We start from the raw sequence: 27,133 nt of genomic DNA on the forward strand, positions 1-27,133 counted from the left end.
TTCTAAGTGGTAAGTTCATACTTACATCAACCGGTACTTCATATACCAAACAAAGTTCGTTTGTTAGGCCACATAGAATTTTCTGCTAAAAATAAACAAAATAGACACCCAATCTATATTTCATCAAATTTTATGACTTTATCCAAGGGACAACTCAAAAATGAGAATTCAAGCTTATATTCTCTTTGTGGTTCGACATCTGAGTCCATAATACTTCTACCTCCACAAACTAGGTTAAAATTTTTCCCCCTTTAACAATATGACCAATAGTAGATGGTGATTTTGTATGTCCCATCGACAAACCTATCTAACTGAAGTATGTAATTTTATGACTCTATCCATCTTCGGGATCAACATGTAATTTTATGATTCTAACTGAAATATTGACATCATCAGCATGCTCCCAAAAAAAACATTCAGATGATTGCACACGCTTGTACGTAGCAGAGAATGGAGACGAAAAGACAAGTTTCCTAACTCAATTTTTTCCTCCTTCCACCAAGTTTTATTGCAACTGCTAAACTTCTCAAAACATTCCACTAGTTTGTTCCATTATTTTTTAATTAAAAAATTTACAGTGCCAATTAAAAATAAATCACAGGAACAGTATACCGGAATTCCTCCATGCAAATCCAACTCAATGCATGATTTCTCCTCTTCAAATTATTCCAAAATCAAGAAAATAAGTTATCAAAAATCCTAATAAACAATTCAACCGCCTAACTTATCACAATAATTTACATATGTATAAGATGACAATTCGCTCCTTCAAACGCCATTGCGCTCCTCCCTGGTCTTCTCCTCGCCATTGCATGCGCTGGGTCTCTTCAAACTCCTTGTGCCGTGGAGCAAGCTAGCCGGCCGCTAACCTCACTAGATTTGATTTAGATTGCATTTTTTTTTTAAGTGGGTTCTCTTGATTTGGATTCACTCTTGGAAAGCCAGGACCTTGGCTCCAAAGAAATGTAAGCACTGATCAGGTTATCCGGCCCCAGTCTACATAAATAATAGGAGTTGACAACTCGTCCCTTTGCTCATCAGTCGTCAAATAATGTTTGTCACGATGATTTGGACGAAATATTTGTGAAATATTTTATGAAATATTTTGAGCATAACAATGGATAAAATAGTTGTAAAATAGGGTTTATCACAATGATCACACTCCTCTCCATGGCAAGGAGCAACTGTAGGCTCGAGTGGCATCTCCAAATATTTGGATCTAAATAATTATATTCCAAGTGCATGGGACTTCTTCCCTTTCTTCCCAAAAAAAATAAAGTTATGTTTAAAACATATATTTAGTTGAGTATAGGACCAAATATAAAATGATACAATGCAGGTGAGACATCTTTTCTTTCTTCGAAAACGTATATACGTGAGTATGTCTACAAACAAGTATATGATGTGGTGTTTAATTAGGCTGTTCAGATTTATATGCCATTTGAGCAAAGGAAATGATATTTATACATTGATGAATCTTTTTGGACTGTCAGCTTGTTAAAGATGAATTTGAGTTGATGAAGAGGCTTCCTGGGTCCAAATCTGGATCTAGTTTAAGAATCCAAAATGAATTAACATTCCAATCAACTTTTCAAATTGTTCGGTAATGATTAGAGGAAGCCCTGTATCTTGGTTGAGTTGTCACTAGGAAAAGCATGATTTAGACCTAACCGCATGTTATTTCAAGTTCTAGATCCAAATTAAACCATTTGACTGACGGGATCAAGTTGGGTCAAGTATAAGAAAATTTATTTTAAATCAATTTGATAATTCAGGCTAAGGTGGGTGCGCAGACCCAACATAATGTACTAGGTTCTATGTCAAATCAAATATAGGATCAAGGTTAATGAAATTAACTTTTTTTAAAAAATTATACTATTCATTATACATTTAAAAGGTGAATAAATAAGGACATGGATAACAAGTAGAAAGAATTAGAAAACCAAAATTAATATAAATTTCTGCTACCATATCTATGCCGTTATTTAACTATTATTGGACCTTCGACATAGACGAAAAAGCTTAATCCCATCGTACAAACATTTGCGTGGAATTCGATAATTATATGGTTAAGGGTTCTTAAAGCAAAGGGTTTTTGGATTCAATCAGATTAGACCAAGCTTAGTAGGATAAATGGGACCATTTTAGCCCAACTATTATATGGATCAAATAAAGTATGAAAATATATGACCTAGATTGACCCGCTTTTTCGAGCAAGTCATATTTTTGAACCACAAGTCTAAGTAATAGGTTGGACCAGGTCAAATCCAGATGGCACCAGGTCAAGTTAGGGGTTAACCGAACTCATTTGTGGCCCTAAATGAAGGGTCTTTGTGGAATGGATTAAGTTTACAATTTATAGGTGAACATGAGTTGAATGAGGTTAGTTTGGCCTCCAAGCAACAACAAATTATGGGCTAAATTGAATGGATTAATAATCTACATCAGCGTTTTGTTTCCAAAGGAAAATAATGTCGGTTCAATATATAGGCCAGATTCAATCAGTGAATTGAGTATGAGAAAAAAAAGGAATTGAATATATCCTTTCATCAAAGGTAAAATAAAAACAAAATCCTAAATCACTATTGAGATCAACAAAAGCAATGGAAATAAGGAGTAACTTATGCGCCAAAACAGACTATGCTACTTCAGTGAAGCAGATGTAGCAGCAATATGAAAGAAGTTTGGCTCGAAAGGCCAGTAAGTAGCACAACTTCTTTCAAATTAATGCATTAATTCTCACCTCACTAAACAGACAATAAATTAGCCAAAGAAAACCATTGCACTCAATTAGATTTCATCCTTCTATGCTCCACTGGTTTGCAACTTATGCATATATTTCACATAAATTTAAAGTACGGATACATCATAAAAATAGTTATTATAGGGAGATAAATTTGAGCATGGTCATAGTTGAGAAAGAACGTCGGTCATGTTTCCACATGGCTTGTACAAGGCCTCCAAGGGTTCAGCCTTGGGCATGGTGAGCCCCAAGCCTTCAGTCATGTCCATCTCCTCCTCCCCCGTTCTCTTCCTCTCAAAACACTGAATCAGAGACCCCAAGGCTAACCCCATAGTTCTCATGGCCAAGCCCTCCCCCGGGCACCTCCTCCTTCCAGACCCGAAGGGGATGTTCTTGTATCCCTCTGCGTCCACTTCATCAAACCTCTCTGGCCTAAATTCCAAGGGATTCGTCCATAGCTGTGGGTCCCTTTGTATAGCATAAGCATTAACCAATAAGATCGTGCCGCGTGGAACACTATATCCCTGTACGACACACTGCTCGGATGACTCGTGCGGCACGAGAAGAGGGCCTGCTGGGAATAGACGAAGAGTTTCTTTGATGACATTCTGGAGGTAGTGGAGATTGCGAAGGTCATGGTCAGTGACGAAGCGGGCATGACCGACTTGCATGTCTATCTCGGCTTTAGCCTTCTTTAATGCCTCTGGATGATTGAGAAGCAAGGCCAACGCCCACTCCATGGTTCCAGCAGGAGTTTCCGTTCCCGCTGATATTAGGTTCTGAAATAAAATGATAGTCATTGTTAGATGTGCGAAAACGAGATAAATAAAATCATTAGATGAAGGCCACCAAGGTCCTTTTTTTTTGTTTTTTTTCCTGCAATGTAATTTGAAGAAGATGTTGTTTTTTATCCCAGATATAGCCCACACTGACCTGACATCAATTTTTATTATTATAGGATATTAATCTTGGTTCTGGATTCAAAATAAGGGCCTCCAATATGGTCAAGGGATATGGGTGAGCTTCCTATCTTATTTTATTGTATTTCAAATAGGAGATAACAATCATCCTAATCACCGTAATTGTCTCCGATGGATGAGAAATGTTATAAAGTAATACCTCATGAACTTTGTCCCAAACTCATCCAGGAGCGTTTGTGAGGTACTTCTCCTCACCAAGTTTAATTACTCGAAGATGGAGTCTAGTTGTGCTACTCGTGGGTACATCGACCAAGGAGCACGTGAAGTTTTTATTTCCCAGCATGGTTAGGTATCAATTGCTTGGACTTTGGTTCTGTTACTGTATTTTAATGTTGACGTCGTACATTCATGGATGATACATTAATTTATTTAGTGGTTGGTATTTTATGGAGGATGGAGGAGTACCACGCCAACTTATTTTGAGTTTTAATGAATGTCACCTTCCCACCTTAATTTCTTGCCAGAATCGGTGGAGGCAGAAAAATAAACAAAGAAGGAATTCTATTCATTTAAACATTTTTTCCCCCATCTCTCTCACGGGGAAAAACTTCCACTGTAGAGAACAGTTTGAATAGAGTTTATGATTCTTGGTGAGAGAAGTAGATCGAATCAAAGAAGTTACTATGAACGTACCAGAATTATTCCTTTGATGATCTCGTCCGTGTAGTAACCAGGCTCGGCCTCCTGCATCTCCAACATAACATCGATAATAGTTTTCTTTCCCTCCTCTCTTCCCCTCTTCTTTCTTCGCTCCTCCACCATCTCTTGGAACAACTCGTCCATCTCCCTCGCTAACCTCGCCATCCTTTTCTCGGCACTGTTCCACCCTGCCCACCTCACCCATGGCAAGAAGTCCTCCAAAGTCGATGCCCCGCCCACCAAAAACACCTCCTCGATAACTCGCCGGAACTGCCGCCCCTCCTCTGCCACCTCCGTGGCTTCCGCCCCGTAGTACCTCCTCCCGGCTATCATCTGCATGGCCACATTAAACGTCAGCTCCGAGAACCTCGACTTCATCTCCACCTTCCTGAACTCGGCTTTATCTCCGTCGCCGAAGAGATGGCGGAGGAGCGACCGGACCTCAGCAGCACGGGAGGCAGAGAAGGCGGCAACGCGGGCGGGGGAGAAGATCTCGAGGGTGGCGATCCGGCGGAGGTTGCGCCAGTGGGGGCCGTAGGAGGAGGCGCCGAGGGTGGTGCAGTCGTAGCCGAAGTACTTGTTGGAGAGGAGCTGGGGGCGGTTGGCGAAGGTGATGTCATTGACGGTGAAGCAGTCCTCGGCGGCGCAGGGGGAGGAGACGAGGAGGACGGGGCGGGAGCCGAAGCGGAGGAGGAGGAGAGGGCCGTGGCGGGCGGAGATGGCGGAGAGGGTGCGGTGGATGGGCTGGCGGAGGAGGTGGAGGTGGCCGACGACGGGGAGGGCGAGGGGACCGGTGGGTGGACATCGGAGACGGGCGTTCTTGGATTGGAAGAAGCTTTTGGAAGTAAAGAGGAGGGCCAAGAAGAGCACCGCACAGTAGTAGAAGGTGGCCGTTTCCATTTTCTTTGATCTCCGCCACTGGATTGCCTCCGCGTCCTCCTTATCCCTTCGTTTGCGTGTAAGGCGGACTTCAAGCCGATGTGATGTAAGCGATGGCGATATATATTTTTTTGTGTTGACCTAACACTCGGTCCTTTTTTAAAAAAAAAAACTGGACTTTTTTTTATTTTTTTTTGACAAACGAAAGGGAAGAGGGGAAAAAGAAAGGCCTCTCCCTACTCCCTACTAGCAACTCCACACTGCCCCCCATATTCGATGCGGGTAGACAAATTTTATTCATACCCTCTTCTACCCATGAGTTACCCCACGTGTGAGTTCACCCCTGCACCACCTAAATATCAGCAGACCAGATTGCGATTTCACAAAATAAATCAGGCGAGGGGCATCCGGTCTCCATAATTAATCGATGCCCAGCATTTCGAACTTGGGTCATTCTGATAAAATCAAAGTTTTGTTTCGGTGGTTAAAAAAAATAAAAAAACCTCAGACTTTGAGGCGCCGCCCTTGGCCCATTAAAACTGGCCATTAGGATCCCGTTTATTTTTTTATCCACAGCCATCAGAGCTGTGGATCCAGACAAAAGAAAAAATAAAAACAAAAACTAGATAGAAAATCTCCAATTATTGCACGGCCTCCCAACCAATTTATCGTCTGACTATTTTTTTTTATAAGATAGGCAGATCATATATATATATATATATATATATATATATATATATATAAAATATTACATAGAGCAATCGAAATATTTGATAATTTGCTCCACCAAATAAAAGACAACTTAGTCCACAATGCTCCACCAGTCACACTACGATCGAAGTTGATCTTAAAAAAATTCGAAAATAGAGGTTCCCGATGATAATAAAATACCAATGGTAGATATGGGTTGCCATAAAAGTCCGCCTTGTCATCATCCAAGCCATAATACCCTTTAGTAGATGGATTATATATGTCCTTCAACAGATGGTTGAGGAATCACCTTTTATCCAGCATCACCATAAGTAACAACAAAATACATTCCCATCGAAACTCCTACCAATTCAATATTGGGGGCAGAAACTGCACCATCGAAGTTAGTGTTTAAGACTCCAAGAGAAGGACCGACAAGATTCGCAGAAAAATATCAGTTCATCTTCAACTACAGTGAGTCGGTAGCTTTAGTTACAGCATGGAAAATTTAGGTCTCCAACTTAGTGCTTGCTGTCTCACATGCAACCCTTTTTTATTATTATTATCTCGTGGTCTTGTGGTAGTAGTATAGAAAATTTTTACGATCGGCCCGGAGAAACATGTAGTGGTATGTGACATAACAAAATATGCTCTCTATCTAAATAGCCCTGCAATGAAGGATCCACAAACCACCTCAATGATGAGGTGTGTTGGTGATTACCAGGGGAAGCAATTCTTAATCTCTCTTCAAACATGCCCCCAACAGTCACAATCTTTTAATTCATGAGAATCACTGGGACCAATTTGTTGATGGCCAACTCTGACTCCCTTGAGCTTGCAATTTTATTGATAGCTTCAGAACAAGAAGATTAATAATGTTTTTACAAGAAAGAAAAAGATTAAGAACAAACAAAATAACTGGAGAGAATTGGAGCAAACGATTTGATCATTATTTATAACATTTTCTTCTTTACTTTAATCTCTTTTCCTCTCCTTCTTTCTTACTTCATTTTGATGCCCAACCTTATGTAGCTCCTCTCTTTGTAGCCCAGACTTGAACTAGTCCTTTAAAATATATAATTGATATATTCGATATGAATTTGCAGTTTCAACCAAATTAAAGAAAGAAAGTATAACATTCTCCTAATATTCATATATATGTATATACACACACACATACACATACACATACACATACTGTACGATCTTTATTTAATTAATTTTACTGATTTTATTTTTCTATTTTGATGAGCTACTGTGGGTCTTGCTTTATTCACTTGCTAAACGCTTAAAAATATATTCCCTCTAGATCCTTTATTTTCTTTTTGAGAAACAAACTTCCTCTTAATTTGAAATCCAATATTCAAGTTATCAGAAAACTGATAAATTCAAACAGGATATTTATATTTAGAAAACGGCAGAAAGGGGGAAAAAAAGTGCAGCTCACGAGATATCTTATTATCAGTTTTGATGGTTTCCAAGAAAGAGATGAACCGAGAGCATAAAGCCGGCCCTGAAGCTAATTTGACTTAATTTTTTTAAAACAAATAATATCATCTGCACCAACAACGTTCTATATATGTTTAGTTTTCCAAAGCAAATGCATGTGGGCGGTGCAGAAAAAATGAACAAGATAAAGTTTTCCTCTAAAGGCTGTTGTCAAATTAATATTTTTTGGAAAGAAAAAATAATTTAATAAAAATACTGCCAAATAAACAGTTTTTGAAGACTTGCTCAAATGTTAACCATATAAAAATTCTGTGAGAAAATAGAAGACTGACCGGTTTTCTTACTGGCACCCCTTTTATTTCTGGACAAAAAGGAAAGAAGTCATGCCATATATTTTATTATGATAATATATATATATATATATATATATATATTATCATAATAACTAGAAATTCCAGCCCACTAAAGAAGGAATTGTATCTCATATGGGGTGCACTAAGTGGTCATTCATGCCCCCAATCACAACCACTCGTTTCTATGAGCTCCATTCATCAACCGCTCATCTCAATGCATTACTATAGAAATGAGCACGTCGTATAGGATATAGTTCCTCCTAAGAAGCAGACTAACCAATGACTCTTATCTTCTTGCAGAAATTATTTAGACAATAAAAATCTTGACGGTCCAAAAACCAAACCAACATGGATATTATCCACTACGCAGCCATCTTCTTAGCAATTCTCCTCATCCTCTTCACCCTACTCCACCAAGCAAGAACTCACCACCTTGTCCTCCCTCTCTCCCCATATTTGCCCATCTCCATCTCCCAAAGAAACCCCTCCGCTTCTCCCTTCCTGCTCTCTTCGTCAGTTATAGCCCAATTATCTCTCTACGCTTCGAATCCTAGACCACGATGCCACTGAGGAATGCCACTCCAAGAACAATGTCATCTTCACCGACCATGCTGCCTCCTCGCCGTGAAACACCTTGGCTACAAATACACTACCATCGTATGGGCTTTCTATGGCAACAACTGGCGGAACCGATAAAATCCTCCCAACAGCTCGACTCCACTTGTTCTCTGGTTTATGGAGAGAGGAGGTCATGGTCTTGCTTAGATGGCTTGTTATCGACTCTAATGACAAGGACTAGTTTTGGAAGGTGTTGAGGATGATCACCGAAAAAAGGTATTTTGGGGAGGATGTTGAAGTCTCTGAGGCGGCTAGGAGGTTTCAAGAGATTTACAACCGATTCCCTCCATGCAAATCTAATTCAATGCATGTTTTCTCCTCTTCATATTTGATGATGGAGTGCCTAGGACATACATATATGATGCAACACAGATCACAAGTCCCAGCCCCATGGGTCGCAAGTCCCAGCTATATAGGTTGTGGTCCCGTACATATAAGTCTCAAGACATGTCTAAGTTTTGATAATTAATTATTTTTTTGTATCAGTTAAAAAAGTTTGATGTTGGGGGCTAAAGGACTCCCTATCCGACTCCATAAAACAACCCCTTACAATCAGATTTTTTTACGCTATTACAAGGTATTACAAATCTGATTTTCAGATCTCAAAATTTTAGAAAATTTTGATTTTTGTAAGATTTCTTTTCGAGAACTTTTGATATTATTAGAAAAATTAGTACTTAGGATTCTTCAAGTTAGAATAGAACTAAAATTCCATATTAGAAGGTTAAAGAAAAGAGTCCCCTTGTATAACTTATATATACTCTTACTAGAGCTCCTCTTGTAATCATCTTAAGATTCTTGAGTTACTGGTTAATGAGAATTCTCTTATGAAAATTATTCTTGCCTTCTCTCAATTCTCTCTCTCTCTCCTCTTTTTGACGGATTCCTAGAGTTTGTGGATGAGAGTGAGAGAGCTATATGCTTGGAGTGGTCGCCCAATGAAAGAGAGTGATTCATCCCTGCTTCTCATCCAACTACTATCACATATTTCTATAGTGGGGTTTCTACCTCACCATAATCGATTGCACCGACATACCCTTTCTTTTTCAATATTTTAGTCCAAGTTTCAATACCTCTCTGGCCTTAGTTGGCATCAGTGTATGGTTTCAAAAAGCTGCTCATCAATGCAACATTGAAAGGTATGTTGAACGTGAGCAAGATTTACATGATATTGAGCTAGATGAATTTCGTCGCCGGCTTCAACAACTTCAGTAAGAAAATCAGCGATTTCGATGACATCAAGCATAACACAAACACTAACATCGTCAGGGTTCCAATTACTACTCTGGTAGAGAACTCTTTGATAATGAAAGCAAGTGTTCTAATAAGAAAGTAAAAAATTTCAATCCGTTCTACAACTGGCAAGCATCTTCATCGAGCTAAGAAGATACCCAACTTTGATATCAAAATAAACATCCCCGACTTTGAAGGATGCCTGCAACCTAATATCTTCCTTGGTTGGTTCCACACCATCAAATGAGTTTTCGAGCTCAACAAAATTTCCAATGATCGGTGTGTCAAGTTGGTCCCATCATGCTTTAGAAGTACGCATCAATTTGGTTGAAGAATTTGAAGTGATGATGTGAGCAAGAAGGATGTGGCAAGATACGAACGTGGGACAAGATGCATCGCGAACTCAAACGTAAGTTTCTCCATGAAGATTACAACCAAGAAAAATTCTAAAGCTCTACAATCTTCAACAGTGTGACATGACTATAGAAGGCTACACAATAGAATTTGAGTAACTTTTTAGAATTTGTGACATCAAAAAACTCAAAGAGCAAACTATAGTGCGATATCTTAAAAGATTGAATCCTCAAATTGAGCAAGTCATGCAACTCCAACCCTATTGAATACTAAACGACGTGATACGATTAGCAACAAAAGTTGAAAAGCAGCAACTAAGAACAAATAATTCATGCTTGTCGAGATATGTAGATGGAGCGTGCAACCGGAGAAGTTCCATATCAAAGACGTCGCCATCCCCAAAAGCCAGCATCTCCTAATTGTCTCAGATAAAGGATAAGGACATCCTTAGCAACCCCAGCCATTCCAACACTGGTGGCTCTAGCCCTCACAAGTGTTTCAAGTGCTTAGGCTTTCAGCATATTGAAGCCGACTGCCCAAATAGAGAGCTCGTCTCTTTCATTAAAGAAGAATCTTGTGCAGAATAACAAGCGAGCAGACAATTAAGTGGGACAATAAAAGTTAAGATGAAGTGTTGGGAGTGCATCTTATTGCAGCTGGTGGTGATATTCGTATAGTTATGCATCAAACAAGTTGAGTGGGGCGAAGCAATTATATAAGTGACGCCATTGTTATTGGGCTATCAATTACAACGTGGTCCTGGTAGAGAAATCGGCATTCCTGATTGATATCTACTTGATGAAAATGAAGATGAATGGGAGTGCCCCTTTAGAGCAATTATATATGCATCGATCGAGAACCTTGAGCTTCCTAATCATGGGGAACTACATAATTTATCTGATGCGGGGGCCTTTTCAGAGAGGTTGTCAACTCTTGCAAGTAGTGCTGATCCAAGAAAGGGTCCTAAGAAGCGCCAATTAAGGGAGCGATTGCTGCTACAGCAATCTTTAATTGGGAGGAAGAAATTTACATAGCAAGAGCACCTGGAAGGTTGGTCCTCATGGGATTTTGAATTGCTGATTATCGATCAGGAATTCAAGATGTTAGCTCTCAAAAGGTTGTAAAGCCAACAGTTCATGGAAGTAATGAGCTGAGTAGGCTTATTGCCACACCAGGAGATGCTTCCTTGGATGATTTATTTCAAGATCCAAACTAAACCATTTGACTGACAGGATCAAGTTGGGTCAAGTATATGAAAAATTATTTTAAATCAATTTGATAATTCAGGCTAAGGTGGGTGCGTACGTAGAACCAACATAATGTATTAGTTTCTATATTAAATTAAATATAGGAACAAGGTTAATGAATTAACTTTTTAAAATTGTACTATCCATTATACATTTAAAAGGTGAAGAAATAATGACATGGAAAACAAGTAGAAAGAATTAGAAAACCAAAATTAATATAAATTTCTGCTATTAATATTGTTACCATTATTTAACTATTATTGGATCTTCGACATAGATGAAAAAGCTTAATCCCCATCATACAAACATATGCATGGAATTCGATAATTATACATGGTTTAGGGTTTTTAAAGTAATGGGTTTCTGGATTCAATCAGATTAGCTAGACCATGCTTAGTCCCGATAAATTGGACAATTTTGGCCCAACTATTATATGGATCGAATTAAGTGTGAAAATATATGACATAGATTGACCCGCTTTTTCGAGCAAGTCATATTTTTGAACCACAAGTCTAAGTAATAGGTTGGACCAGGTCAAATCCAGATGGCACCAGGTCAAGTTAGGGGTTAACCCAACTCATTTGTGGCCCTAAATGAAGGGTCTTTGTGGGATGGATTAAGTTTACAATTTATAGGTGAACATGAGTTGAATGAGGTTAGTTTGGCCTCCAAGCAACAACAAATTATGGGCTAAATTGAATGGATTAAGGATCTACATTAGCTTTTTGTTTCCAAAAGAAAACAATGACGGTTCAATTGGCCAGATTCAATCAATGAATTGAGTATGGGAAAAAAAAGGAATTGAATATATCCTTTCATCAAAGGTAAAATAAAAACAAAATCCTAAATCACTAGAGAGATCAACAAAAGCAATGGAAATAAGGAGGAGTAACTTATATGCTAAAACAGACTATGCTACTTCAATGAAGCAGATATTGCAGCAATATGAAAGAAGTTTGGCTCGAAAGGCCAGTAAGTAGCACAACTTCTTTCAAATTAATGCATTAATTCTCACCTCACTAAACAGACAATAAATTAGCCAAAGAAAACCATTGCACTCAATTAGATTTCATCCATCTATGCTCCACTGGTTTGCAACTTATGCATATATTTCACATAAATTTAAAGTACGGATACATCATAAAAATAGTTATTATAGGGATAAATTTGAGCATGGTCATATTTGAGAAAGAACGTCGGTCATGTTTCCACATGGCTTGTACAAGGCCTCCAAGGGTTCAGCCTTGGGCATAGTGAGCCCCAAGCCTTCAGTCATGTCCACCTCCTCCTCCCCGGTTCTCTTCCACTCAAAACACTGAATCAGAGACCCCAAGGCTAACCCCATAGTTCTCATGGCCAAGCCCTCCCCCGGGCACCTCCTCCTTCCAGACCCGAAGGGGATGTTCTTGTATCCCTCTGCGTCCACTTCATCAAACCTCTCTGGCCTAAATTCCGAGGGATTCGTCCATAGCTGTGGGTCCCTTTGTATGGCATAAGCATTAACCAATAAGATCGTGCCGCGTGGAACACTATATCCCTGTACGACACACTGCTCGGATGACTCGTGCGCCACGAGGAGAGGGCCTGCTGGGTATAGGCGAAGGGTTTCTTTGATGATATTCTGGAGGTAGTGGAGATTGCGAAGGTCATGGTCAGTGACGAAGCGGGCATGACCCACTTGCATGTCTATCTCAGCTTTGGCCTTCTTTAATGCCTCTGGATGATTGAGAAGCAAGGCCAATGCCCACTCCATGGTTCCAGCGGAAGAGTCCGTTCCAGCTGTTATTAGGTTCTGAAACAAAATGATAGTCATTGTTAGATGTGCGAGAACAAGATAAATAAAATCATTAGATGAAGGCCACCAAGGTCCTGTTTTTTTGTTTTTTTTCCTGCAAAGTAATTTGAAGAAGATGTTGTGTTTGATCCCAGAGAGAGCCCACACTAACCTGCAGACAACAATTTTTATTATTATAGGATATTAATCTTGGTTCTGGATTCAAAATAAGGGCCTCCAATATGGTCAAGGGATATGGGTGAGCTTCCTATCTTATTTTATTGTATTTCAAATAGGAGATAACAATCATCCTAATCACCGTAATTGTCTCCGATGCATGAGATATATATGTTCTAAAGTAATACCTCATGAACTTTGTTCCAAACTCATCCAGGAGCGTTTGTGAGGTACATCTCCTCACCAAGTTTAATTACTCGAAGATGGAGTCTAGTTGTGCTACTCGTGGGTATATCGACCAAGGAGCACATGCAGTTTTTCTTTCCTAGCATGGTTAGGTATCAATTGCTTGGACTTTGTTTCTGTCACTGTATTTTGATGTTAGTCGTCGCACCTTCATGGATTATACATTAATTTATTTAGTGGTTGGTATTTTATGGAGGATGGAGAAGTACCACGCCAACTTATTTTGAGTTTTAATGAATGTCACTTTCCCACATTAATTTCTTGCCAGAATCGGTCGAGAGGAAGAAAAATAAACAAAGAAAGAATTCTATTCTACTCATTTAAACCTTTTTCCCCTGTGTCTTTCACTCGGAAAAACTTCCACTGTAGGGAATAGTTTGAATAGAGTTTATGATAATGCTTGGTGATAGAAGTAGATCGAATCAAAGAAGCTACCATGACCGTACCAGAATTATTCCTTTGATGATCTCGTCGGTGTAGTAACCAGGCTCGGCCTCCTGCATCTCCAACATAACATCGATAATAGTTTTTCCCTCTTCTCTTCCGCTCTTCTTTCTTCGATCCTCCACCATCTCTTGGAACAACTCGTCCATCTCCCTCGCTAATCTCACCATCCTTTTCTCGGCACTGTTCCACCCTGCCCATCTCGCCCATGGCAAGAAGTCCTCCAAAGTCGATGACCCGCTCAACAAAAATATCTCCCCTATAACTCGACGGAACCGCCGCCCCTCCTCTGCCACCTCCGTCGCCTCCGTCCCGTAGTACCTCCTCCCGGCTATCATCTGCATGGCCGCATTAAACGTCAGCTCAGAGAACCTCGACTTCATCTCCACCTTCCGGAACTCAGCTTTATCTCCGTTGCCGGAGAGGTGGCGGAGGAGCAAGCGGACCTCAGCAGCACGGGAGGCAGAGAAGGCGGCAACTCGGGCGGGGGAGAAGATCTCGAGGGTGGCGATCCGGCGGAGGTTGCGCCAGTGGGGGCCGTAGGAGGAGGCGCCGAGGGTGGTGCCGTCGTAGCCAAAGTACTTGTTGGAGAGGAGCTGGGGGCGGTTGGCGAAGGTGATGTCATTGACGGTGAAGCAGTCCTTGGCTGCGGAGGGTGAGGAGACGAGGAGGACGGGGCGGGAGCCGAAGCGGAGGAGGAGGAGAGGGCCGTGGCGGGCTGAGATGGCGGAGAGGGTGCGGTGGATGGGCTGGCGGAGGAGGTGGAGGTGGCCGACGACGGGGAGGGCGAGGGGGCCAGTGGGTGGACATCGGAGACGGGAGTTCTTAGATTGGAAGAAGCTTTTGGAAGTAAAGAGGAGGGCCAAGAAGAGGACCGCACAGACGTAGAAGGTGGCCGCTTCCATTTCCTTTGATCTCCACCACCGGACTGGCTCCGTCTCTTCCCTTATCCTTTCGTTTGCGTGTAAGGCGGACTTCAAGCCGATGTGACACTCGGTCCTTTTGTTCGACTTTTAAGCGCCCCCTTTGGCCCACTAAAACCGGCCATTAGGATGACCCAGTTTTTTTCTTCCTTTTAACCATAGCCATCAGAGCTGTGGATCCAAACAAAAGAACAAAGAGAAACGAAAACCAGATGGGCCCTCTTGAAAAGGAAATCTCCGATCATTGCATTGCCTCCCTACCAAATTATCGTCTGATTATTTTTTTTAATAAGATGGACTGATCATATATATATATATATATATATATATCACTACAGGAAAACGGGTTTTTCCCGGCGTTTTTTTTTGTCTTTACCGACGCTTATAAGCGTCGGCGAATTCCCAGCCCACGCTTCACAAAGCGTGGCTCAGACGTCGGACAGGTGGGCGTGGGTCGGGTTTAGCCCGACGCGTTAAAAAAGCGTCGTTGGTCTATCCCGACGCTTTTAAGCGTCGTTCCCCTTACCATACGCCTAAGCGTCGGCGAGAAGGGTTGCTTTTCCCGACGCTTTTAAGCGTCGTTTATTCTATCAGACTCCGGGGGAGAATGGTTGGTTAGTACGGGCTTAGGCCGACGCTTGAAAGCGTCGTTAAAGGCTTGCTTTTCCCGACGCTTTTAAGCGTCGTTTCTTCTTCAGACTCCGACGCTTATAAGCGTCGGGGAGAAGGGTTGGTTACTTCGTGTTTAAGCCGACGCTTAAAAGCGTCGTTAAAGGCGCGCCATTAGGGAAATTCCTGTTGCTTTTACCGACGCTTAAAAGCGTCGGCATTAAATTTTTTTTTAAAAAAAATTTTTAAAAAGTAATTTTTAAATACTCTGTGTACATTAAATTCTTACAAAACAATAGAAACAAATACACTATATAACAAAATATGAGTCACAAACAAGAACTTTGATTACATTCATATTATCATATTTGATTACATTGTACTTCAAAAACATTCTAAAAACATACAAGTCAAATTCCTAAGTACACAATCTACAATATGTATCAAGGGTCGGCATCATCATCTCTACAATATTGTCATTAAGCTTGGGGCGAGCCCAGTCAACCAAGCTCTGCTGCTTGCTCGGGCGAGTCTTGTCCACAGACCGGCGTCCTATTAAGAGCTCAAGAAGGACAACCCCGAAGCTGTAGACATCACTCCTAGCTGTCAAGTGACCGGCTTCACATTCAACAACAGGATTTGCCTGAGAAAGGGGCCTTGCTGTTGTCAATACTCCAGTAGATGTTCCTGATGCAGAAACCTGAAATAAAGATGAAGTTTATTGTGTTAAACATCTTGTATGACAATAGTTTTCCAAGGGAAAATGCTATGACTGATCTATCTACCATCAGGAGAGGCCTTCTTCCACTCTTATCCATCAACAAAGCACCCATTATTGTAATAGGAACCTGTTAAAACAGACCAGTCTTATAATACATTGTTTGATAGAGTGATCAATAAAGACATGAATTCAGAAGGGTAGGAACCTGAATGCATCCCAGCAAAATGGTTCCAAGATTTCCTGAAGCAAATCCTGTGGTGGAAAAATTACACTTGGCATATTACTTACATAAGCTAAGCTTGAAACTGAACACTTAGAAAGTTGCTTTCATAGGTAAATCATGAAAAGTGCATCCAGAACTGTTATTTTACCTGCAGATACAAATATTTCACTGGCATAGAATGTAATTCCATTGACCCCTCCAAATTGTTGAAACACCATTAGGCCAGCACCAACCTGCAAGACCCCATCAAGATCTCCAACATAAGAAGAGAGTGATAGGATCATGAAGTCTTTAAGTTCGCGGAGTTTTGGAAGGTTGCTTACGATGACCGAACGGAGATATGTCTTCTGGAATAGCTCTGAAATCCTAGTCTCAGGGAGGCTCCGGAGAGTTTCTACATATTCCTGTGAAGAAATTTTTGCTTTCCAACATCAAAAGAAACCATTCATCATTTTGAGGTGTTATTGACCTTGTTCTCATGTTTCATGTTACCATTTTCTGTTTCCAAGTTTAAATTGATTGGTCCAATGAAATTAAAATGAGTTTAGTGGAAGAAATGCTTTGTAAAGCAAATGTATAAAGAAATGCTTTGTAAAATGTATAAAGAAATGCTTTGTAAAATGCTTTGTAAAATGAAACAATTAATAAATAGGGCATTTTTTTCTTACTTCTGAATCAACAACAGTAATTGTAAAATGTGATTGCGGACAACTTCACGGCTCTTTCTTACTGCAGATTCTTTGCACAAAAGAACAAGCTAATCTACCAATCTGAGCAGAAGAATAACAAGTCAGCAGTAGCTTCTATTCAACAGAATCCACAACTAAATAATTAATTAGCAGACTATCTAAATTATAAACGAGATTAAAATACAAAATATTTTCACCCAAGATTCAATCAAGAGTTCAAGATTTCCATCTTGTTTCCTAATGGGAGGGATTGGCTGTCAAAAAGGAACTAATACAGATAGAGACAATTAACACCAAGTAAATTCATCCAAACATAATTATATACCATTGGCTTCTTCCATGATAGATGATATTAGATACATTTATATGTGCTTCTAAACTTGGGATAAACCTAATAAGCAGAATAAACTTTGGGAGAACAAAAGGAATGATTATATACAATTAGATGGACACCGGCTGAATTTTAGTTTCTAATTCCAGTATTTGGAATCTTGTTTTTTTGGAATGTATATTAAACTTGCAGTTGATGGCCGCTGTGAGGATACATTTACTTGCAGTTGATGGCCGGCCAGCAGTTTAAACCTGCTGCGGATGACAAGTGTGTGTAACTAGCGAGGTTCAGGCTGCATGCAAACGTTGTCTATTTTGGCATTCCTGACATTCAATCAGAAAAGAAATCTATTTCGGTGCTGTGAACCTTGAAATGAAATCCGGAGTGGAAAAGAAATCTATTTTGGAATAATATTTTAGAAGACTATATAGCCAATAAAGGACAAGAAATTCTCTTAATTAGATATTTATATGATAAATTTGGAATCCTCTCAAAACTCACTAATCATCCAAATATTCCTATTCTTCTCATGATGAACTCCTTCATGGCCCCATCACGCCTTGTGCTCGACAATTAGTGCATTCCTTCAGTCATTATTTTTCTCTAAACACATAATTAATCAAGTAATGAAAAAACTACTTGCAATCTTACAATGTTAGAAAAAACCCCATCATCAGCAACCAAGAACACATATATTAGATGGGAAAAAAGATCAAAAATAAAAGGCCGAAAAAGGATGGAAGGATTAGCAACGGTAGATCTCACTTCACGTTAGGGCATTCCCTAGCGAAGTGGCCCAGCACCGGCCGGAATGGCGGCCGCCGCGGGCGGTGATCGGGATGGAAGCCCCTCCTCATACGCCGGGCCGGATCGGGCGCAACGAAACCCTAAAAATTCTCTTAGGGATTTCGCGAAGAAAGATGGAAGCCGAAAGAGAGAGAGGTCACGACGAGTGGGACTGAAGAGGGAGAGACGGTGGAAGGAACGGAACACGAGGGCTAGCGTTTTACTTGCCGAAAGCGGGAGGGAAACGGCTGAACAGCAACGGTGGGGAGCAGAACAAGCGAGAAGGAGGGAGAGGAGGGAGGAGAAGAACACTACCTCGGGCGGGCGGAGCGGGTTGGGGTCGGTCGGTCGACGCCGGAGAGGAGGAAGATGGGGCTCGGGAGTAGCTAGGGCAACGCCGAGAGGAGGAAGACGAAGGCCGCTGGGTTCGGTGGCTTTAGCGCCGGAGAGGAGGAGAAAGAGGGGGCTCGGGAGTAGCTAGGGCAAGTCTGCGGGACGGTGGGCCTTAAGGTGCCTTCGGCGACGCTTATAAGCGTCGTTTTACCGTTTGGCTTAACCACGCATATAAGCGTCGTCTTAGGCCATCAACAACGACGCTTTAAAGCGTCGTTTGGCTTGAGTCTACGACGACGCTTAAAAGCGTCGTCTAATCCCTCAATTTACCCACGCTCATTAAAAGCGTCGGTAAAATCTAGTGCGGGAGAAGAATTTACCGACGCTTTTAAATAGCGTCGGCAATTAAGCGTCGGCGTTTCTCCCTTTTACTGTAGTGTATATCTAAGACGAATACATCCAATAAAATTGTAAAATAAAATTTTACAGTGAGCAACCAAAATAACTGACAATTTGGTCTATAGTATTCTTCCAGAATGCTCCACCAAATAAGAAGAAATTCCATCCGCAGTTCTATTCGTCTTCTAGTTGATGTGCCTGGTACCTAGGAATACACACTCTTTCGAAACCTCCAAATATCGTGTAGGACCAGATGTGCGTTAGTCGTCCCCGTTTGATCTTGAATCCACCTGACAATAATAGCTGAATCACCTTCGATGGCTATGAGGATAGCCCTCCATACCTACCTCGCATGGATTATGGCTGCCCAAGCCACCTTCAGCTTCGTTCTAGAAACTAAGATATTGAAGGTTGCACTCCCACCAACAGCTACCAGCCAAGAGTCCAAAAATCTTGCTCCACCTCTACTGTCGCCCCCAGTCACACTACCATCAAAACTGACCGTAAGAAAGTTTGAGGGTGGAGGTTCCTAGGTGATAAAACCAACCAAAGCCTGATCCATTTTGTGGTAGATATGTATCACCATAAAAGTTCATCTTGTCGTCGTCCAAGCCATTGTCACGCCCCGAACCCGGGGGCCCGGGGCGCGAGCAGACGCCGCGCACCTGCAGGGCGGATCCCGCAGGCACGCAAGGCAGATTGATCAGATTCCACATCAATAGCTAAACAAAGATAAATTCCAACTTTCAATTCAAATGTCCATATATACATAAGTCAAAAGAAAGTTCATATCTACTAGCTAATTACATCATGATCACTCTATCCCGTAATCCCCATAATCATATATCATCACCTGCAAAAATGTAAATGGTAGGAGTGAGCTAACAGCTCAGTAGGCGACATCATGCAATAAAATCATCATATAACATGTCATAATGCATATAAAAGCAGTTAAACACATAAATCCAAAAATCCACACAATAATCTGTAAACCCAATCCGAGACTCAAAATAACTCAACCGCATGACTACGGCCACATCACCCAGTGGCATGGTTACACCGAAGTGCCAATACAACTCTCCGAAGAGCCGCTCCACTGAGCCAACGCACCACTGTGCCGCACCCCCCGGTGCCAAACTCACGCTCCACTGAGCCGCTCCGAAGAGCAAAATGCACCCCTGTGCCGCCACTATTCTATCACCGGTGGTCGCGGTGTCGGAACTAGTTCCTCAGTACAAGTCGACAGGGCCAACGTATCATCCCATTGGCGGGGCCTAGACTATAGTCACGCGGATTTTAAAAATCAATAAATCAACTTTGTATATCAAAGTCATAATCATACTCCCAACAGTAAAGCACATAACAATTTATGAAATTAAATATTTAATTCTAAATCTAACAATAATGCCAATAATAAATCAATAAATCAACATATGCAAGATACATGTTAAAATTCTACTTTAAAACAATAAGTCACCTACCTGGGTTCGCTTAAAAATCTCTGTCACAGATATCACGAACCCCTGATTAAACATAAATATTAATTATTTAATTAATTTAGAAACATAATTTAAACTAATTCCAATCCCTTAAATTCCTAAGTTCAAAGATCCAAGAATAAATAGACTAAATCCCAAAAATCAGAATCCTTTAACCCAAAACCAATTGTGGCCCAACACAGATTAGGCCCAACTGAACCAAACCAGATTACAGGTCCAGATCAGATCTCGGGCCCAAACCAACCCAGCCCACAGATCCAATCAGGCCCAACTCAGCCCAAAAACAGTTCCCTAGCCCAACCCAAACCAGGTCTGATCAGACCATAACAAAACCCATTCATGAAATAGGTGGAACCGGTTCACAATATAAATCCGGTTCAAGATCTGGTTCCCAAATAAAGCACGGATTTCAAAGTGAGGAAAAACACCCAGGCCGAATAAAGAAGAAGAAGAAGAAGAAGAAGAAGAAGAAGAGAAGAAGAAGAAAGAAGGAAGAGAAGAAGAAGAAGAAGAAGAAGAAGAGGGAAAGGAAGAAGGGGGGGTGGCTAGTGGCTCCGGTCGGCCCTCGGCGGCCGACCGTGGCCCTCGGCGGCGGCGCTCGGCCCGCCGCCGTCGGCCATCCCACTGTCACAGGCCGAGCGGAGGAAAAAGAAGAGAAGAAGGAGAGGAAGAAAGGGAGGAAAGAGAGGGAGACCGGGGCTGGAAGCCCGGCCCCCGTTCACCCACCTCCGGCCGAACTCGTTTCGGCCGGATTGACCCCGGCCGGTCGAAATTCATCAAAAACTTCCCCCGAAACAGGGGAAGTGAAACCGACTGATCCCCCATCATTTCTCTCCCTTAAATCCACAAAAAAAATAGATTCATGCTGTCTTGCTCACCTCCGTTCGTCGACGAGTGGTTTCCCCGGCAGCGATGGTGGCTCCGGCGACGACGGGCTCCGGCGATCTTCTCAAAAGAGGGGAAAAGAAGGGGAAGGGATGGGCTCTCAGAGAAAAGAGAAAGGGAGAGAGAGAGAGATAGAGAGGGAGAGGGAAGAGGGGAAGAGGGAAGAGGGAAGAGGGGGGTGGTGTGCGGAGATCCCGCTGGCCGTTCGGCCGGCGTGGTCATCGTGGGGAGACCACGATGATTCAACTGAAGTCGGCACTCCTTGCCGACTTCAGTTCGTTGGGCCCTTGGATGGGCCCAATTCGGGTCTTCACACTCTAACCAACTAAAAAGAAATTTCGTCCTCGAAATTAAAGAGATCTAGGCCTTTCAGATGCTCAGCCCATTGAGTAATATAAATCCAAGATCTTATTCTTCTCGATCAAAATCAGTGTGATAGATAACTTTAAATCAATTAGCAAAAATTTCATATAAACTCGTAAGATTAGCACTAGATAAATGACTGACTGAAATCTCAGATTGAAATTATCATCTTGATGCATGTTTACTCGAGATCGGATCAGGATCGATTCACAACAGGATTGATTAAAAGTAGTTGTGTTTGGGATAGAACTTGAAATGAAATAGATCTCATACACTTCTCATGGTAGTGTGTTGATCCCTCAAAGAATAATGGCCAACCTTAGAGTCAAATCATTAAATGGCTAGAAATGTAATTCACAAAATGAACATGTACTTATGATCATTAGATAGCAACGGCCTATCTCAAAGATGATTTGCATCAAATCACAATAGCAGGTCTGAGAAGGCAAAGTATTGATACCATGATTCAATATGCCACGAAGCTTTTAACTTAAACCTATAAGATGGGAGCAAATAATGCATGGTTTATGTAGATACTTAACAAATTAGACCATATTTGGCCAACAATCAACTAACCCGAGTCATGATACGCTCAAATTATTATTATTATTATTCTCTTAGCATATCCAAAAATAGCAAATTCTATCCAAGAGATAACATAATCATATCATGATTGATCTGAGAATCAACAAAATCTTTCATTATTGAACAACATAGTCTTTCATAATAACATGTTACCAAAATTCAGTCAATATTTTTGACCAGTTTAGATTGACTCAATCCATCATACTTTCGCTGCGTAACTCTGATCAATATTCTCCAAAATTTCTTAATGATCCCAGATCATCAACATTTTTTTTTTATAATATCCAAGCAAAATTTTATCCTTGCTTTCCGAGTTCCCTAGGTCATTATTAACCCTTGAGATAGTTGTCGTATTTGTACCATCATATAATCAAGTAATCATATTCTAGATCCAAATTTGAACTAAGCCAATTCTAGTTTCCCTTGACAATTCCATTATACAAGTTGATATTTATTTTAAGCTTCGATAATTAAAAGATTTTAGATTAACTTACTCAGGAGCTTACTTAATCATTCTGAATCTTTTCTTTTAGGCTAAACTTATTTGGGCCTCTCATGAAATCCCACTTGCATTTCTCATATGGTGATACAAAATCCACAATCAACTCATAGCCTTGATTTATAAATATTTAACTTACAAGAATCTAATAATCTGGTTCAAAGATTTACAAGAAATTCCACCAAGATATAAGCTCCATGATTTTACATTGAGATCAACTCCTCAAATAAGTAAAATATTTTTTATTTGCAGTACTGCAAACATTTCGGGATCTTGTAAATCTACTAGACTTAGAGAATCTATTAATAAAACAATGATATCCATATCGATCAAAATCCAAAGAACTATACTTTCCAACGATCTTTTTTTTTTTTTTTAACAAGGAAAAACATCAAGAACTTTTTCCAAATCAAACAAGTCCTATTTTCGACTAACCCAAAAACATTTTAATCCACCAATATTCTCAAGATTTACTAATTGACTTCCCATCAAAATATCAATCTTAATTGTTTCAAGTCTCAAGTAGAGCCAAATAAAAATTCTTAAGTCTCATCCCCAAGTATATTTTCCTTCTATATACGAGTTCCATGCATGATCCACATACAGATTTCAATAAATATTTTCTAGTCCAAGCTTTAAACATCTTTTTATAGATGAATCTTAATTTGCCACCAAAATAATTAACTTCAACTAGAAGCAATATCCACAGTGCCTGATATCAAGTTAAACTTCCAAAATAATTATATTGCACGATAATATCTCATGATTAATATTCCTTCGCTTAATTTAGTCAAAATCTAATTAATCATAACTTGAAATACAAATTGCTCTACCAAAGAAAACTCTCAGAATAGCTCATTCACACTTCGGTTACGACCATAATTAGGTTGCATTCTAATTTTAGCATTTCAAAATCATGATAAATTAACTCAAATTTATCAACAACAAAAGCAAATAAATGCCTTTTAGATCAAATATTAATGATCTTAACCAGTTTCAAAATAAGTCAAACCACCACACTTCCGCTGCACTCCCTGATTTAATTCATTTAATTCTCTAAAGTCACAAAATGATTTCTGACTAAAGTATCATTTTGCATTGAATCTAAGAAACTCCAAATTTCAAATTTCCAAGTAGAACTAGAGCAAAACCTCTAGATCTTTTTGTCCTCAATTTATATAGAGTGTACATACCATAACTAACCCCCGATCCTTTAGTCAAGTTTAAGGTCACTATGTGATCTCCACAACCTTTTTAGAATCCAAAATATCTAGGTTTAATTTAAAGGGGGTAATTCTTGTATTCTCTTTGCAATTTAATTAGAAAATCTACATTGATTTTCCTTCCAACAGAATTTACCTCAAACTCAATGGGTTAGAACTGTTGAGCCAATATCACTATGAGTAGGAATTAACTCTATCAACTTCCAAATCCTTCTTTACCAAAATCCTTAATGTCTATGATTAATGCTACCCATGATAACTCACATAAGCATCTCAAAATCGAAATTTCTACTCAATTTTGTATTTTACAATGACAAAGATTTCTAGTTAGGTCATAAACCTTGACTTGAGTTCAAGTTAACACATCCAATGGTCTCCAACAATTATAAGAAAAATTTAGTAGCCCAATCCAAATATACAAATTCAAATAATTAGAATACTCCACCAATTTGCATACTATATGGCCTTAAGAATTTAATCCACTAATAGAAATATGCCGATTTACAATATTCAAACATGTCAAATCCAAATATAATCCCCATACAGATTTAACCTCGAAAACATTCTGCACTAATACTACGAAAAATCTTTCTTAGCCCACTCCAATGATACGGAAGATGTATGTATAAATCACACTCTGATAAGTTCAGTACTCACATTTGCTTTTTTTTTGAGCAGGCTCTGGCTATGGCAATATCCATGAAAACAAGGTTCGAACTTGGATCAACGGTTGACATGCCATAAGATTCTATCTAATCACCATTCTCGAGTTGCAGTTTACATTAACTTCTGATAGCAGATGCTTTGAATACTTAAAACTAAGTGGATGCTTTGAATACTTAAACCATGTATTATATCCAGGACAAGGTAGCTCATGATGCTAGATAAGGGCAACATCTATGAGACTAATCGCATCTCATTTCTATAATTCGGAATTAGCATTTTTGTAAATGCTTTCGAAGCAACTTATCTCATATACTATAGTTCACTCAAATTGAATTGCTGAGATGGTTACGATTACGCATAGTTTGAGCAGAGTGCATGTTCGATCATCCATATACTTTAAATGCTTGCTTCAATGTTTTTATGCAAGCTTTAAATCTACTAATATTCTTTTCATCAAAACTTTTTATATAGATAGGAAAGTATGAGATTAAACTTTTGAATATCTATCATGCATGGATGGATTGGATGTGCTTGAAATCTCTATTAACTATTGGGGCAATGGGAAATGCTATAATTTAGCATATGAAATGGACTTTGAAGCCTCTCCTTATTATTTAAGCTTGGAGTCTAGTAGGCTGAAGCTTTCTGCTGTTCTTCTTGGCATGCGGTATGGTATGCCTGTTTTCCTCCTCCAAGAACTCATTTGATTAATTAATACTAAAGACTAGTTAATACTGTATATGATGAGAAAACCTCTAACGCGCATGCTAAAGACTAGTTAATGCTGTATGTTGCTGGAAATTGGACCCGGGGGCAATCTTCGGTCGAGGAGAGGGAGCGACTGTTAGTCCTCACGGCGGGGCGGCGGTCTGTCGGCGGGCGGCGTCCTCCGTCCGGGGCGGTCGGAGAGAAGGAACAGCAGGTCCTCGCAGCGGGGCGGCGATCCGTTGGCTGGCGGCGTCCTCCGTCCGGGTGCCTGCACACGAACCGGTGGCCGGGTTCTCCGGCGCCGGCCCTCCGACGCTCAAGTCAGGGAGGGGGCAAATAGTGGGGAGAAGGAGATAAACAGTGATTTTTGGGTGTATGAATGTTCCAATCCCCTCTTGAGAGGCCAAGGCTCCCTTTTATATGCGGGGGTCGGTTTACCTGTGATGTAACAGGGCGAGGCCGTGGTACGGCTTGGCATGTTGTTCAGGTCGGCGCTCGGTCAGGCGAATCATTGCACTGATGTCGGCGGTATGGCCGAGATCAGAGACTTATCATAATCGACTAGACCCTGCTGGGTCGATTTGCCGTGGAGAGCTGGGGATCCGTAGATGTCAGGAGCCATGCGCATTTATTGTGGAGTAAGTCGGAGATCCGCATTTATTATGAAGTAAGCCGGAGATTCGCATTTATTGTTGAGTGTGCCGGAAGATTACAGCGGCCATGCGCAATAAATGCCGGAAGGGTGTTAGAGTACGGTCCTCGGACATCGGGGTTTCTCTTAGGTCGGAGGTTTCGGGGTCGGTCGTCTTGTGGCCAAGCGTTCCGAGGTCGGACGCTGACTTCGGCTGTCCGGGGTCGGAGGTTGTACGGCTTCTTAGGGGCATTTATATCATTTGGGGGGAAACTTTATTCCCCCCAACACTGTATATGATGAGAAAACCTCGAAGTCCAATTCATTGTCGGCACTTATCTCATGAGAAGGGGAGTCCGGATCATGTGCTTAGAAAATTAAATAAAAAAAGATTAAGACTGTTGCATGGGTGTGAGGACCGTGCGGGCGTATGTTTAGTCCTACATCAGTTATTCGCTAGATAGATCTTGGATACTTATACAGGATCAAGGAACCAAATAATACAATTCTGTGCGAGTGTATATTTAGTCCTACATCGGTTATTCGCTGAGTAGATGTTGGATATTTATACAGAATCAAGGAACTCAAATAATACTGGCTAGCCATTTTGGGTGAGATGCTAGGTTGTTACAATGGGTTGCATATCTTCTCTCAAAAGTGCATTCCTATATATCGGTTTCATTCGTTTGTTTGTTTTTATTCTCGTGGGAGCTAATACCTGGACGAGTGCTGTGACACTGCCCAATTGTATCCTGTCCCTACTATTTGTATGTTAGCCATCTACCTACCACATGAAGCCTCACCATGCTAAACAATAGGTGCAACTTGTGTTGGGTTCAACCCGAATATACCCACGGAAACCACTCACTGGATGAAGTTAAGGTTTAAATTTGAGTTGGACTTGGATTCAAAATTTCCAACCCAACCAAACCTATAATCCAAGTCCATATATAATAAACATGAGTTATATGTTGTCTTAGCCTTTAAGTTTGTCATACAAATTGATGAATGATTGAAACCTCAAATCAACAGAAGCATCTCTAACATTTCACTTATTTTAAATTTCTTATTAAAGCAAATCTAACCTGATTGAAATAGTAACCTGACTAACCTAATCCAACCAGAAATTATTTTGAGATGAGGCTGGCTTGAGTTGAATTAGAGAATTCCCAACGTGAAAGCAAGTTGGATTGGGAGACATATAGGGTGGGTTGGGTTTAGATTTGCCCTCAAC

General features: G+C 40.5%; 2 protein-coding genes across 2 annotated transcripts; both read right to left on the reverse strand.

Annotated features, from left to right (window-relative positions):
* Positions 1 to 2,819: 2,819 nt before the first annotated feature.
* LOC103704574 (cytochrome P450 81Q32-like) lies at positions 2,820 to 5,334 on the reverse strand. Its single transcript, XM_008787928.6, has 2 exons — positions 4,357 to 5,334; positions 2,820 to 3,522 (listed from the first exon to the last, which is right to left on the reverse strand). The coding sequence occupies exons 1-2, from the start codon at positions 5,260 to 5,262 to the stop codon at positions 2,908 to 2,910; spliced, it is 1,521 nt and encodes a 506-aa protein (XP_008786150.4). The 5' UTR covers positions 5,263 to 5,334; the 3' UTR covers positions 2,820 to 2,907.
* A 6,942-nt stretch (positions 5,335 to 12,276) lies between these two features.
* LOC103704573 (cytochrome P450 81Q32-like) lies at positions 12,277 to 14,874 on the reverse strand. The gene is made up of 2 exons (XM_008787927.5): positions 13,829 to 14,874; positions 12,277 to 12,977 (listed from the first exon to the last, which is right to left on the reverse strand). The coding sequence occupies exons 1-2, from the start codon at positions 14,729 to 14,731 to the stop codon at positions 12,363 to 12,365; spliced, it is 1,518 nt and encodes a 505-aa protein (XP_008786149.5). The 5' UTR covers positions 14,732 to 14,874; the 3' UTR covers positions 12,277 to 12,362.
* Between the last annotated feature and the right edge of the window lie 12,259 nt (positions 14,875 to 27,133).

The sequence above is a fragment of the Phoenix dactylifera genome, chromosome 9, assembly GCF_051530095.1.
Source record: "Phoenix dactylifera cultivar Ajwa chromosome 9, Ajwa_hap1_PhDact_Kaust_v1.1, whole genome shotgun sequence".
NCBI classification, from domain to species: domain Eukaryota; kingdom Viridiplantae; phylum Streptophyta; class Magnoliopsida; order Arecales; family Arecaceae; genus Phoenix; species Phoenix dactylifera.